This window comes from Agrilus planipennis, unplaced genomic scaffold (assembly GCF_000699045.2).
Source record: "Agrilus planipennis isolate EAB-ADULT unplaced genomic scaffold, Apla_2.0 scaffold4, whole genome shotgun sequence".
In the NCBI taxonomy this organism is placed as follows: domain Eukaryota; kingdom Metazoa; phylum Arthropoda; class Insecta; order Coleoptera; family Buprestidae; genus Agrilus; species Agrilus planipennis.
This window is the reverse complement of record NW_020442463.1, coordinates 3,774,419-3,787,361: the sequence shown is the minus strand read 5'-3', so window position 1 is coordinate 3,787,361 and position 12,943 is coordinate 3,774,419. Positions and strand designations below refer to the sequence as shown.

The 12,943-nt window shown below is 38.8% G+C and overlaps 1 protein-coding gene across 1 annotated transcript; it reads left to right on the top strand.

The window, feature by feature from the left end:
• The first annotated feature begins 853 nt into the window (after positions 1 to 853).
• Positions 854 to 8,203, top strand: LOC108742322. The gene is made up of 2 exons (XM_018477499.2): positions 854 to 981; positions 6,389 to 8,203. The coding sequence occupies exon 2, from the start codon at positions 6,714 to 6,716 to the stop codon at positions 7,212 to 7,214; it is 501 nt and encodes a 166-aa protein (XP_018333001.1). The 5' UTR covers positions 854 to 981; positions 6,389 to 6,713; the 3' UTR covers positions 7,215 to 8,203.
• The last annotated feature ends 4,740 nt before the right edge of the window (positions 8,204 to 12,943 follow it).

The window sequence follows — 12,943 nt, the reverse complement described above, 5'->3', positions numbered from 1 at the left end:
CCCGAGCTCACCCGACCACGACCGAGGGCAACGAAGGCACCGAAAGCGTCGACACAACAGCAGCCTCCAGCAAACGCCATTCGCCAGGGCCGTGGCACCGAAGCCGACCGCATCACCTACAGCCGCACCGCCCGCCTCCCGGAAAACTCCAGCTGCCCCCCAGGCAGCGCCAACGGATACGCTCTCCAGCATTCTCCAGATGCTAGCCACGCTGGATCTTCAAAAGGTGGTTTCTGTCGCCCAGAAGGTCGCGAACGCCCTAGCCGGTGCAACCGGCACAGCGGACATCCTAGCACGCCTACTAGGATGCGCACAGCACATCGTATCCCTATTTAACTGGGTAAGTTAATGAGAAAACAAAAAACTAATCCGTGCTCTTTACAGGTGTTTTTTTGGAAGGCACGCGTTCTCCGGGATAAACATTTAGAGCTACTTGAGCTAGCGGAAAAGCTCTCAATAGATGTTGTTCATATTAGCGAAACCCACCTACGGGAAGGTATAACTGCGAAGTTACCAAACTATGCTTTATACCGGACCGACCGAGAAAACAGGTTAGGTAGTGGTACAGTCGTGTATGTTAAGCTCTCGCTCGAACACTATCCCGTTGCCGTTGTGTCTACAGAACAAATAGAAACGACAACTGTCGAAGTCGTGACGACAAGAGGCCCTCTACGTCTGATAGCAGAATACCGACCGTCCGGCCGCCCAATCACAGCAGAGGACCTAGACGATATCCTGCACGCTGAAGTAGCAACAATTGCCGCCGGCGACTTCAATTCCAAATACCCAGCTTGGAACAGTCGCCGAACAAACGCAAGCGGCACGGTCCTGTACAACTATGCACAAACCAGGAACGTAGTTTAAGTAGTAGTAGTCGGGCCAGACGAAGCTACATACCCCGCAGAAAACGGTGCATGGCTGCCAGACGTTTTGGACATCACCATCTTTAAGGACGTCGTACAAGACTTCACGCTGTCAGCGGTAAGTGAGCTTTCCTCAGACCACAACCCGGTTATTCTGTCTATAGGTGACAACTTTTAAATAATTAGGTATCTCACTTGAATAATAAATGACTATGATAAAACTTAATGTAATTTATTTTATTGAGAAAATACCAAACACATTTTATCGTGGCAGCGGTCATCGAACAACTAACTCCAAGTAAAGTAGTTTACATTACATAGGTGTCGCGCGATACAAATTTACTACCAACTTGACACGCCTCCTTAAATTTGTATCGCGTTTTAAACATAAAATAACATAAGCATTTTATAAAATACCTAGTGCTTTCCTAAACTTTTCGAATTTTATAATTCCTAACGATTTAGTGAGAATGTCAGCAACATTCTCTTCTGAATTTATTTTGACAACATCAACAGTTTTGTTCATATAATTCTCATTTACAAAATGATAATGAGTTTCAATATACTTGGAATTTTTTGTAAAATTTCCATGTTTGACTATGCTTATCGCACCTGAATTATCTTCATAAATTTTTATAGGTATTGAAACCTTAACCTTCACAACTTTTAATTCGCTTACACACTCTGATTATGCTACATATTCAGCAGATGTTGAAGATTTTGTTACGCTATTCTGTTTTTTAGATTTACAAAATATTATATTATTATACATTTTTAACACATAACCAGTCGTAGATTTTCTGTCAGTCACATCACCTGCCCAATCGGCATCTACATAACAACTTAGAGTATCAGAATTAACATTTTTATTATAAGTCAACTTCAAATCTGTGGTCAACAATAAATACTTAAGTACTCTTAACGCATATTTATAATGTGTGTTGTCATAACAGTTCTGGAATCGACTTAGATAATTTACACTAAAGCTTATGTCAGGTCCTGTACCTGAACTAATATATAGTAACGCACCAATCAAATTTCTACATTTAATCTCTTCCCTCACTACTTTTGCAGGTAATAATTTTAAATTTAGCTCCATCGGAGTTGCATACAATTTAGAGTTTTCAAGACTATATTTATTTCCTAATGATACAATGTAATTTTTTTGATTCAAAGTCATTTTCCCATTAACATAGTCATAATCGATATTAATACCAAGATAAGTTTAACATAACCAAAATCTTTCATTTGAAATCTTTCCATTAGCAATTTTTTAATATTATTTAACTTTTCTATATCTTTGCAACATATTAACAAATCATCGACAAATAAAATTAGGTAGACATTATTATCTTTCTCTTTTAAAACATACAAACAATTATCATTTCCACTTTTCTTGAAGTTTAAGTATCTTAAATCTGTTCCATCCTCAAAACCTTCAGGTTGTTTTACATACACTTCAGATTTGACTTTGCCATTTAAAAAGCCTGTTTTAACATCCATTTGTATTATAATTAAATTATTATTACAACAGTATGACAATAAAATTTTTAACGTTTGCATTCTTCCAACAGGTGAATAAATATCATCAATCAGTTCTTTTTGTTGATACCCCCTAACAACCAATCTTGCTTTATAAACATCATTAGCTTTTATAGTATAAACCCATTGAAGATCTAATATTTTTTGTTATTTGGTTTTTCGACACATACCCAAGTTTTATTTTTAATTAAACAGTCGATTTCTTTTTCCATTGCTTCTTCCCATCGTTCAGGACTTTTACTATTCATCGCTTCAGTATAGGAAATAGGATTACTTGCGTCTACATAATTTACATAAATAATGCTATTACAAACAATTCGTAATTAACTCTAGCAGGTTTTTTTCTTTCTCTAGTTGATCGTCTTAATTCGATATATTCAATATTGTACATATCATCATTATTATTTAAATTCTGATTATCATTGGAATTTTCGATATCATTTAAATTCTGATTAACATTCACATTTTCGTGATTACTTACATTCTTATCATTTAAACGAATTTCAGCAAAGTTTTTAATATTGCTTACTGAATCACGACCAATACAAGGTGTGCCCTCTTCAATTATATCAACATGTTTAGCAACAACAACTTTATTATTTATCAAGACTCTATAACCAACATTTTCATAACCTAACAACACACTCAGATCTGCTTTTTTATCCCATTTTGAATGTCTCTTTTGTTCAGGTACTCTTACAAAAACCCTACTACTAAACAGTTTTAAATGTTCTACACTCGGTTTCTCACCAAACATTATTCCGTAAGGAGTTTTATTTTTGACAATAGTATTTGTTATAATTCTATTCTTTAAATAAGCCGCTGTCTTAACAATTTCTGGCCAAAAACACTTATGTACCTTTGCTTCTGCTAACAAACATCTAGACATATCCATTATATCTCTATTATATTTTTCTGCTGTCCCATTTAGCTCATGAACATATGGCGGACAAGGTTCTATTTCAATATCTTTTTCACACGCAAATTTAGACATTTAGACATATATTCCTTACCATTATCACAGCGCAATTTCTTTATATTTTTACCAGTCATATTTTCAATTGAATTTATATATTCGACAAAACAGTTATAGACTTCACTCTTAGATTTAATTACATGAACCTGAGCCGCTTTACTAAAATCATCAATGAAAGTCAAAAAACATCGTTCCTCATTCAATCCAGGAGTACTATGAGGACCATTCAGATCTGTGTGAACAATTTCTAATATATCACTTGCCCTAGTTCTTCCATTTTTAAATGGCAAATTATGCATTTTATTTTCTAAACATATACCACACTTAAAATAATCAGACTCTAACTCTTTAGGCAGACCTTTTAATACTTGTTTATCACACATAGTTTTCAAATAGTTATAATTTATATGACCTAGTGTTATGTGATATTTTTCTCTCTCAGTCATTCATTGAGTTCAATTTATTTTTGTAAAGTGCAATTTCACGTATCTCTGAGTTCATCATTACTCTTGCTAGTTGCTGATGTTTGCACAAACGCTCACTTTTTAAATCTACACATTGTTGAAATTCACTTTCACTTACACTAACGAAAAGCTGCTTAGATTTGTCGATGGCCAGGTAAGTGACTGATGGTTGAATGAAGATGAATGATCCTGAAGCATTAAATGGTAAGGGATGCAATTTAAAAACAGTGCATTCTTCGTCCTTCTCTAGTAGAACTTTTATAACCATGATTAGCTTGTGAAGAAGATGACTATTTTCCGTTGATAGAAAAACAGGATAGTGTAGTCGCGGGGAAAGGTAGGAAAGAGCTTTTTGATTACTGCGATTAACTGGTTAGGGCTAAGGATAGAAGGATGTATCTGACCCACTCTGGCTACAATAAGCGCATTTATCAAGTTCTGAATATCAATCTGATATTGGTTAATTATGGATGTTAAAATATTGACATGTTTTACAAATTTAACTTCTATATCTATATTCGTCTTAACGTTTGAAACTTCAGAATACATTAATTTATAAGAATCTGCAAGTTCGTCAAGATTTTTCTGCACCAAGGCTTCGTTATGTACAACATTACTAATTGTTTGATTAATGGAATGAACGGTACCTTGAACTACGGATGTTTGTTTAACAAGTAAGTTATGCATTTTACGTTCATTTTCGGAAATTTCTGAAATGGTTTTGTCATAATACAAGGCATCATCCGCGTCAGGAGTTCCGAAAAGTATTTTCTCGGCTTTACCAATTATATCAAATAATCCACGTCTTTTCCGGAGAGGTAAATTATTAGATCCGACAAGATCTTGAACAAGAATAGTTTGAGCTTTTATTTTCTGTATGATTTCTCGAGTTACTGCTAAATATTGGCTGCAAGTAGAGGTGACGTAGTCTTTTAATTTATTGCACATAGAGATTGTTCTATCGTTAAAATTAACAAGTCTTTCGAAATTGTCAAGATATTGTTTAATATCTACATGTGTTATTAATTTCCACTCATTGCTATAGAACTGAACATTGGCCATTTTCTCAAAATAAATTCCAGGATTATGTTGGATTTGGGTTACTAAAAAGTTTTCTTCACAAAAGTGTAGAGGAAATATGGAGATTAAGAAAATAAGAATGAAAGGAAGGAACTTCATTATCTGAAACTATAAAAATCCNAAATACATTTGACATTTTATTTCTTATCATTTGACCAACAACATTGAAGTCATGTACTATGTTACCTATTTTAGTAGCTTTTAATATACGACCATCAGCAATTTTAACATCCACAGGTGTTTTAAGAACAATTGATTAATAAAAGTATTCATCATTATTGACAATGTGGTCAGAACATCGACTATCTAAAAGCCATTCTACTTTATCAAAGCAACCATTAACTATAGATTTATGTGATGCAATCTCAGTACAATAACTACTTGAGCTGCCATCTTCCGCTCTTTGGTAATAACCTTGCTGCCAACCGCCACCACGACGATGTTGACTGGAGCCCCGGCTCCCACGACTGTTGCCACGATACTGCCAACTTTGTTGGCGTCCGCCTACTTGCTGATACATGCCACCTCTGGGTTTCCATGAATTTTCGCCCGGCTTTGTATTGGGACACTGAGCTTTGAAATGTCCAAATTTTCCACACTTGAAACAATTTTGTCCTTGTTTTTTTTCAGTTTTGAATACACTTGCACTATTTTTGCTATTATCTTCTTTTTCTTTTTGTTTATTCATTTTAATTTTACTTTTCACATACTCGACAGTTTGATCTCTTTCTTTCAACAAGGTCTCCAACATAGCTCAACGAACTTGGAAGCATTTTTATCATCAATTTTTCCATTCCAGAAACTGTAGCCCCAGCACTTCTTAACTCATTAATTATCTTTTCAAATTCAGCAAAAAATGTAGCTGAATCTTCAAAATCTTTTAATCTAAGCCTTTCTAGTTAATTTCTTACACATATTTGAAGAGCAGTTGATTCTGTCAAATACATCTCATCGAATTTTTTCATAATGTCATAGGCCGTTTCTTTGTCTTTAATAAATTGTAACTGATCATTCGAAATTCCACTGTATATTATATTTATAGCTTTCAAATCCATTTCATTCCACTCTCCTTCGTTTTCGTTTGCACGTTCTCTAACTGCAACAACTTCACATTTCTTCATTTTCAGAATCATTATAATTCTTTTCTTCTTTCGAAAACGGGAATTTTTATTTCGTTCACCATTTTGCTCACAAACTGAGACCTTTTTTTTTTCTTAAAAACAATTTTCAACTGAAACTTTTCCACGAACTTTATTCTTTAAAAATGCAGGATTCAACCGTCACTTTTTTTCCTTTCTCCTCTTACTTCCAACTCAACAACCAAATTTTCATCGAACCACGCTCTGCTACCATATTAAATAATTAGGTATCTCACTTGAATAATAAATAACTATGATAAAACTTAATGTAATTTATTTTATTGAGAAAATACCAAACACATTTTTAAATTTTAAATTACATAGGTGTCGCGCGATACAAATTTACTACCAACTTGACAACAACAACAGCACCGTCTACGAAAGAAAGTCCACCTGTTAGCCAGCATTTACCGACCATCTTCAGGTAAATTTTCCTAAGATCAAAGTAATCCGAAGCCAACAGGACATCGAAGAAGCCGTCGACACATTTACAACCGCAGTACTGTCGTCACTGGAACAAACGACAAGGATCAACACAACGACAAGGACACCGATTCGCATCCCTGCCACACTCGTTCGACTTATCAGGGAGAAAAATCGAGCCCGACGCCGTTGGCAGCGAACCCGGAACCCGGTCGACCGGGCCGAAATGAACCAGTTGTCGCAACAAGTGAAAGACGCGCTTTTGGATGTACACGGTGAATGGTGGCAGGTAAGGCTCACTAACGCAGATCAGCTTCCAGGTTTCCTGTGGAAATTAGCACGTTCGCTGAAGGACGAATCACGTGGCACCACTCCCATTCACGGAGAGCGCGGGGTGGTATACGTACCATCCGAAAAGGCGGAAACCTTCGCGGACTGCCTAGAGATCGCTTTCCGACATAACGAGGATAACGTAGACGATGACCGAATCGAACAAGTCGACCGCGCCGTTCAACGTCTACTTAGAGCAGCCCACACAGGTTTCGTAAAACCGACCAACCCGCAGGAGATAAGGGAGTTACTGAAGGCTACCAATCCTAGGAAAGCTTCCGGCCCTGATGGAGTTTCAGCAACAAATTCTACGAGTGGTGGAATTCGCGACAGCTGGTTTCAACCGAAAGCAATCAACAGAGGCGATTTTTCTCGACGTTTCGAAAGCTTTCGATAAGGTATGGCATAATGGCTTAATTTACAAACTTTTTTGTGCAGGTTACCACCCGGCTTTAGTTAAAACTATTGCGTTATTCCTCCGGGATTGCAGTTTTACTGTGAAACTAGGAGATGTCCGCTCTAGTTCTCGTACAATGGAGGCTGGAACCCCACAGGGTTCACCGCTATCGCCGCTTCTGTTCGCAATCTACCCCACCGACACACCGAAGACGGCGGGTACGCCGACGACACAACCGTAATGACAAAGTCGATAGCACCGCATGTCATCACGGAACGGTTACAGGAATCCGCCAACCGATTGGAGGATTGGTTCAGAACCTAGCGTATAGCGGTGAACCCGGAAAAGAGCTGCGCTCTTTTTTTTACGAAACGAAGACAGAGCCCGTTTGGTCAAGTCACCCTTTTCGGCCGTCCGATCCCTTGGAAAACCGAAGCTAAGTACCTAGGTATCCAGCTAGACCGCGGACTTACATGGAAACATCACACCGATCATTGCACTCAAAATGCATCAGCAGTGATGTTTCTCCTGTACCCGCTTATAAATCATAGGAACAAACTAAGCCTCAACAACAAACTTCGGCTATACACATCGATCATTAGACCGGCGATGACGTACACCGCACCAGTGTATTCATACGTAGCCAAGACGCACTTGAACAAACTTCAATTCGTTCAAAACAAGGCATTGAGGCTTGCGACGAATGCTCCTTGGTTCGTTTCGAATGCGACGCTTCACCAGGACTTAAAGGTCCCTTGGGTTAAGGACTTACTTCAAGAGATGGCAACAAAAACCTTCGTAACCTGCCAAACCCGCCATAACGCGCTGGTTCGCGAAATAGTAGGATACAATGAGCACGTGCCTTACAAGCATAAACGACCCAAAATGACCATGTTAAACTAATTCACAATAACCAACTAACAACGGTCGTTGCTCGATGTGATATGTACTAACCATTCCGTATCTTTACATTAACAGATTATTTATTTATTTATCCACAGATTGTTTATACATATTTATAAAACACAAGTGTATATAACATGTAAATATGTAAAACAATTCCAGTTTCAGATGTCCAGAACCATATGGCTCATTGTTCACCTTTACAGACAAACGATGGTTCTAAGTTATTTCAATTAACAAACACACGAGAAAGTATCTGTTTCAGATTTCAAGGAGAAGTCACAGAACTGGAACTTGAAGAACGAGGGGTTTTAGTGAGTAAGACACTACCACGCCGAACCAATTGCGTGGTGCCTTTTGAAGGTTTCCCCTCTAGCCAATGCCACAAAAAAAAAGTCATCGACATACCACATCGAACCTTCGAGCCGAGCAGACTAGCACCAAACCAATCCAGCAACCAACCAACCACCAGCAGTCAGCAAACGACCACGAGCGGAACGAAATTGTTCGATTGCTTCAGCTTTTTTTCACAGATAAACTCTACCAGAAGTAAGCAGTAGACCAGTAGCGCAGCCGACAGAGGTAAAAATATACAATTTATTATAACTAACCGACATTCACTGGGACCGAGTACGCAACGTCCCTTTGAATTAACACTATCCCTACAACAGTCAACAATCTAATCAACTAACCAGCTCCTTCAATTTTTTGAACAATCAAACACTGACACATTCAACAACACTTACACTATGGAAACACCCACCACCAAAAACCCCAGAACCACTTCTCCCGACGAGCAACCTTTTCGAGTAGTTAAACGTCCCAGAAACCGATTCTCTTCATACTCCTCCGCATGCTCATCTTCATCTAAATCCCAATCCCCTAGACCTGAAACCTTCCTGCCAATATTCACGGCACTAATCATAAATATCCCTAACAAATTTGCGAATCAAAAGACCTTTTCACCACGTTAAAAAGCCTGCCATCCTTCATTTTCGTCTCGCTGACCGTCTTTCGAGACAATAAAGCCTTGGTCACTTCCCGTGATCCCGACCTAGTGAATAAACTGAAACCTTTACGATCCTTGCTATCCGAAAAAATCCAACTACAAGAAAAGAAAAACAAAAAAACCTTACTCCCGACTCCAAATATCCGCAATCACAAACCTACCTGTTCCTGTGTGGCCCGCTCGGTCGACTTAAACATCTCTTCAACAGACGTCCTAACTGCGTTAAAGGACCAAAACATTGAGGCCAAAAGCGCTTGGCGCATTAAGTCCAGGCAAACGAGCAAGGATACGTTCTTGTTTCGCATAATCTCCACTTGCCCTAAATCAATCGACACATTATTATCAAAAGGCTTCAAGATGTTCTCTCGCAACTATCGCTGCGAACCATCCCAGTCTCCCAGCCCTCAGCCACTTCAGTGCGGCAAATGCTTTGGCCACAATTTCACATCGTGTCAACAGAAACCGCTTTGCTACCGCTGCGGATTGAAACATGACCCTGCCACCTGCACATCTTCTCCTTCTTGTACCAACTGCAAAGGTAAACACCTTGCCTTCGACAGTAAATGTCCCAAGCGTCCCGACCCAAAAATCTATACTCCCTCAAAGACAACCCCGGTTAAGTGCGTATATCCACCAGCCGAATAAATTTCAGACGACGACGATTCCGCTACTGAACTTACCTCCAATCCCGAACCCGAACGTTTCACCAGGATCGAAGACGTCATTCGATTCACTTATTTATGTATGTTATCCCTAGACCCGAACTTCAGGCTCGTCGAAGACGTTGTAATCTGACACGCCGCCCAATTCTTCAGGCGCATAGTGTCGTACGTAATGCGAGGCAGCCAATTTACATATTTCAATTATCCATCTCTCAAAACCCCAAAAACCTACTCCCATTCCTAAACACCCACCATTCCCATCGGTAGCTCATCACCCCCACTGACTTACATTCACTGACATAAAGATATCGACTGTCAACGCGTGCGGCTGGAAACGAAAAAAGAATAGCGTCTTACATACACTACTCACCGACGCTATTCATATACTAGCCTTACAGGAAACGCTATCGAACCGAAATGAAAGATACCTTGCCCCACAATACGGCAACGACAAACGCTTACGACTCAGAGGTACAGCGCTACTAATACACAACACACTCGCTTCTAGTCGCTTTTTCCTTCCTCCTCAATTCCAGGAACTTGACTACGTTGCAGCTACACTACACCTACGCACCGACGATATAATCGTTATATCGTTCTACAACAGTCCTACCGTCAAGCATCCTGCCGAGTGCCTATCCTACATATCCACCATTCCTAGAGTCATAATTTTAGGAGATTTCAATGCGCGACACACTACTTTCGGCGATTCCGCAACAAATCGTAACGGGCGCATTCTCTCTAACGCGTTTCTTTCTCTAAATCTGTTCCGCGTTCAAAACACTCACATAACGTTCCTTAGTCACCTTGGCTCCCCTATTCCCGACCATATACTCTGCACGGACAGAGCGGACCATTGCGAAATAGGGACACTAATAATTAGCGATCATTTACTGCTCACTGCCACACTTAATATACAAACGCGCAAAATAGCACAAATGGCGTATAAAGCAATCCGGGATTATGAAAACATAAACTTCGATAATTTTCGCGAACATATAACGAACGCAAACTTACTCCCACCGAACGTAGATAATCAAATAGACATCGATACCGCGATAAACACATATAGCACATGCGTTCAAAACGCGATAGACCAGACAGCACCAGTTAAACGAATTAGCATAGGCAGAAAACCTTTTCCGCGTTAGATAGTCAAACTCATAAAAAGAAAACGCGATCTATACTATCTCTACTTCAGAACAAGAAATCCAGTGGTAAAAACTGAATGGAACAGGTTAAACGCGCTAGTACGCCTAAACATAAACACACATCGTGAAAACCGATGGTACAAGATCTGTTCCAAACTAAATTACCATAACGGATCTGAATTCTGGAGCAAATTTAAAGCCCTTACCGGACAGAAGCAATCAACTGTAAACCACCTCGTAGTCAACGATTTAATACATAACAACCCTGAAGAAAAAGCAAACGCATTCGCCGTCACCATTCAAAATTTGCATGTAACATACACCGGACCACATCACGACGCGACACACACAGCGTCATTAATAATTACATAAGACGAACTTTGCATGCCGCACAACACACGCGAGACAATATTATGGCCGAAATAACACAAGACGACATAACTTACACATTCGCGAAACTAAAAAACAATACGCCTGGTGAAGACGGCATCCCCAACAACATCATTAAATTGATTTTTCTTTTGAAATAAACACTTGAAAAACAACTTTCACTAAATATATTTATATTGAATCTTGACAAATTCGTTTCAACCTACAAGGTCATCTTCGGAAGAATATTTGAAGTTAACAAATTTGGTTCTTATATACTAATTCTTTAGGGTGGGGTGTTTTACAGATATTTTGCACAAAGTTTTACAGTTGGGGAATTGTAAACATTTTCGATTTCATTGAGGACACTTTCCGAATTACAATTTAAGTGTTTCATAATTTCTATAGATTCTAATATAGTAAGTTTTTTACTTTTGTCTTTAAACTGCAAAACTTTTACATTTTCTTCTTTGTCAAAATTTTTACAATATGATTCATAAAAGCAGATTTACCATTGTAATTTTTGCTGTGTTCGTATATCCGTTCCTTAAAAGTCAGACCCGTTTGTCCTATATAGACTACATTGCATGAATCACAGCATAATTTATACACACCACATTTCTGTAACAAATCGGTTTTATCTTTTCTACAATTTATAAAATTAAAAAGGTTGTTATTTGTTTTGAAACCAATTTTAAGCAACATCATTAAAAACTTATCACCTACGGCAATAGATTTCCTTACGCGAATATTCAACGGAATATTAACAACGGGTTACTATCCCACAAAATTGAAAAGCGCAAACGTTATCATGATACCCAAACCGGAAAAATATCCGACAAACCCTACATCAAACCGACCAATATCCTTAGTTAACAATACGGGAAAAATATTCGAACCGATAATCGCAATTCGCCTTTCAGACTATTGCAGGGACAACAGTATAATTCCTAACACACAGACCGGGTTCCGAAAGGGCCTCAGCTCCCTTGAAATTACAAACCGAAGCCACTTCCTATATGAATTCGGGCGGCTGTACCCTGGCGATAGCATTAGATTTCGAAAGAGCTTTCGACACCATTTGGCATAAAGGATTATTATCAATATTATTAGTAATCAACCTCCCCCCTTTCTTCGTCAAACTGATACAATCGTTTTTAACCAACAGACCTTCCAGAATTAAAATCGGGAATACATTTTCAAATACTTTCACGATATCCGCCGGTGTACCCCAAGGTACGGTTCTAGCTCCACTATTGTATAACATTTACTGTTACGATATGCCACAGCCAGTCGACAATACGATAATTCTTGCTCAATACGCGGACGACACGGCCTACTGGGCTCACGGCATCAGTTCAGAAGCATGCAACACTAAACTCAACCGACAAATCCAACGACTAGAATTATGGCTCAGTAAATGGAGAATAAAACCTAACCCAACCAAAACACAATTAATACTTTTCAGACACTGTTACTACCAACGTAAATACAAACTATGCTCAGATGATGTCCTCGGGAATCCGACACTACTCAGTCGTACGGACGGCTGGGTGCCTTTTGAAGATTTCCTCTCTTTCACGAAAACATAAAAAAAAAAGCTGTCATCGATCGATACCACATCGAACCTTCGAA

Bases quoted from the DNA above. Each gene is read 5' to 3' on its own strand.
- LOC108742322 (XM_018477499.2), top strand. From the start codon at position 6,714: ATGAACCAGTTGTCGCAACAAGTGAAAGACGCGCTTTTGGATGTACAC.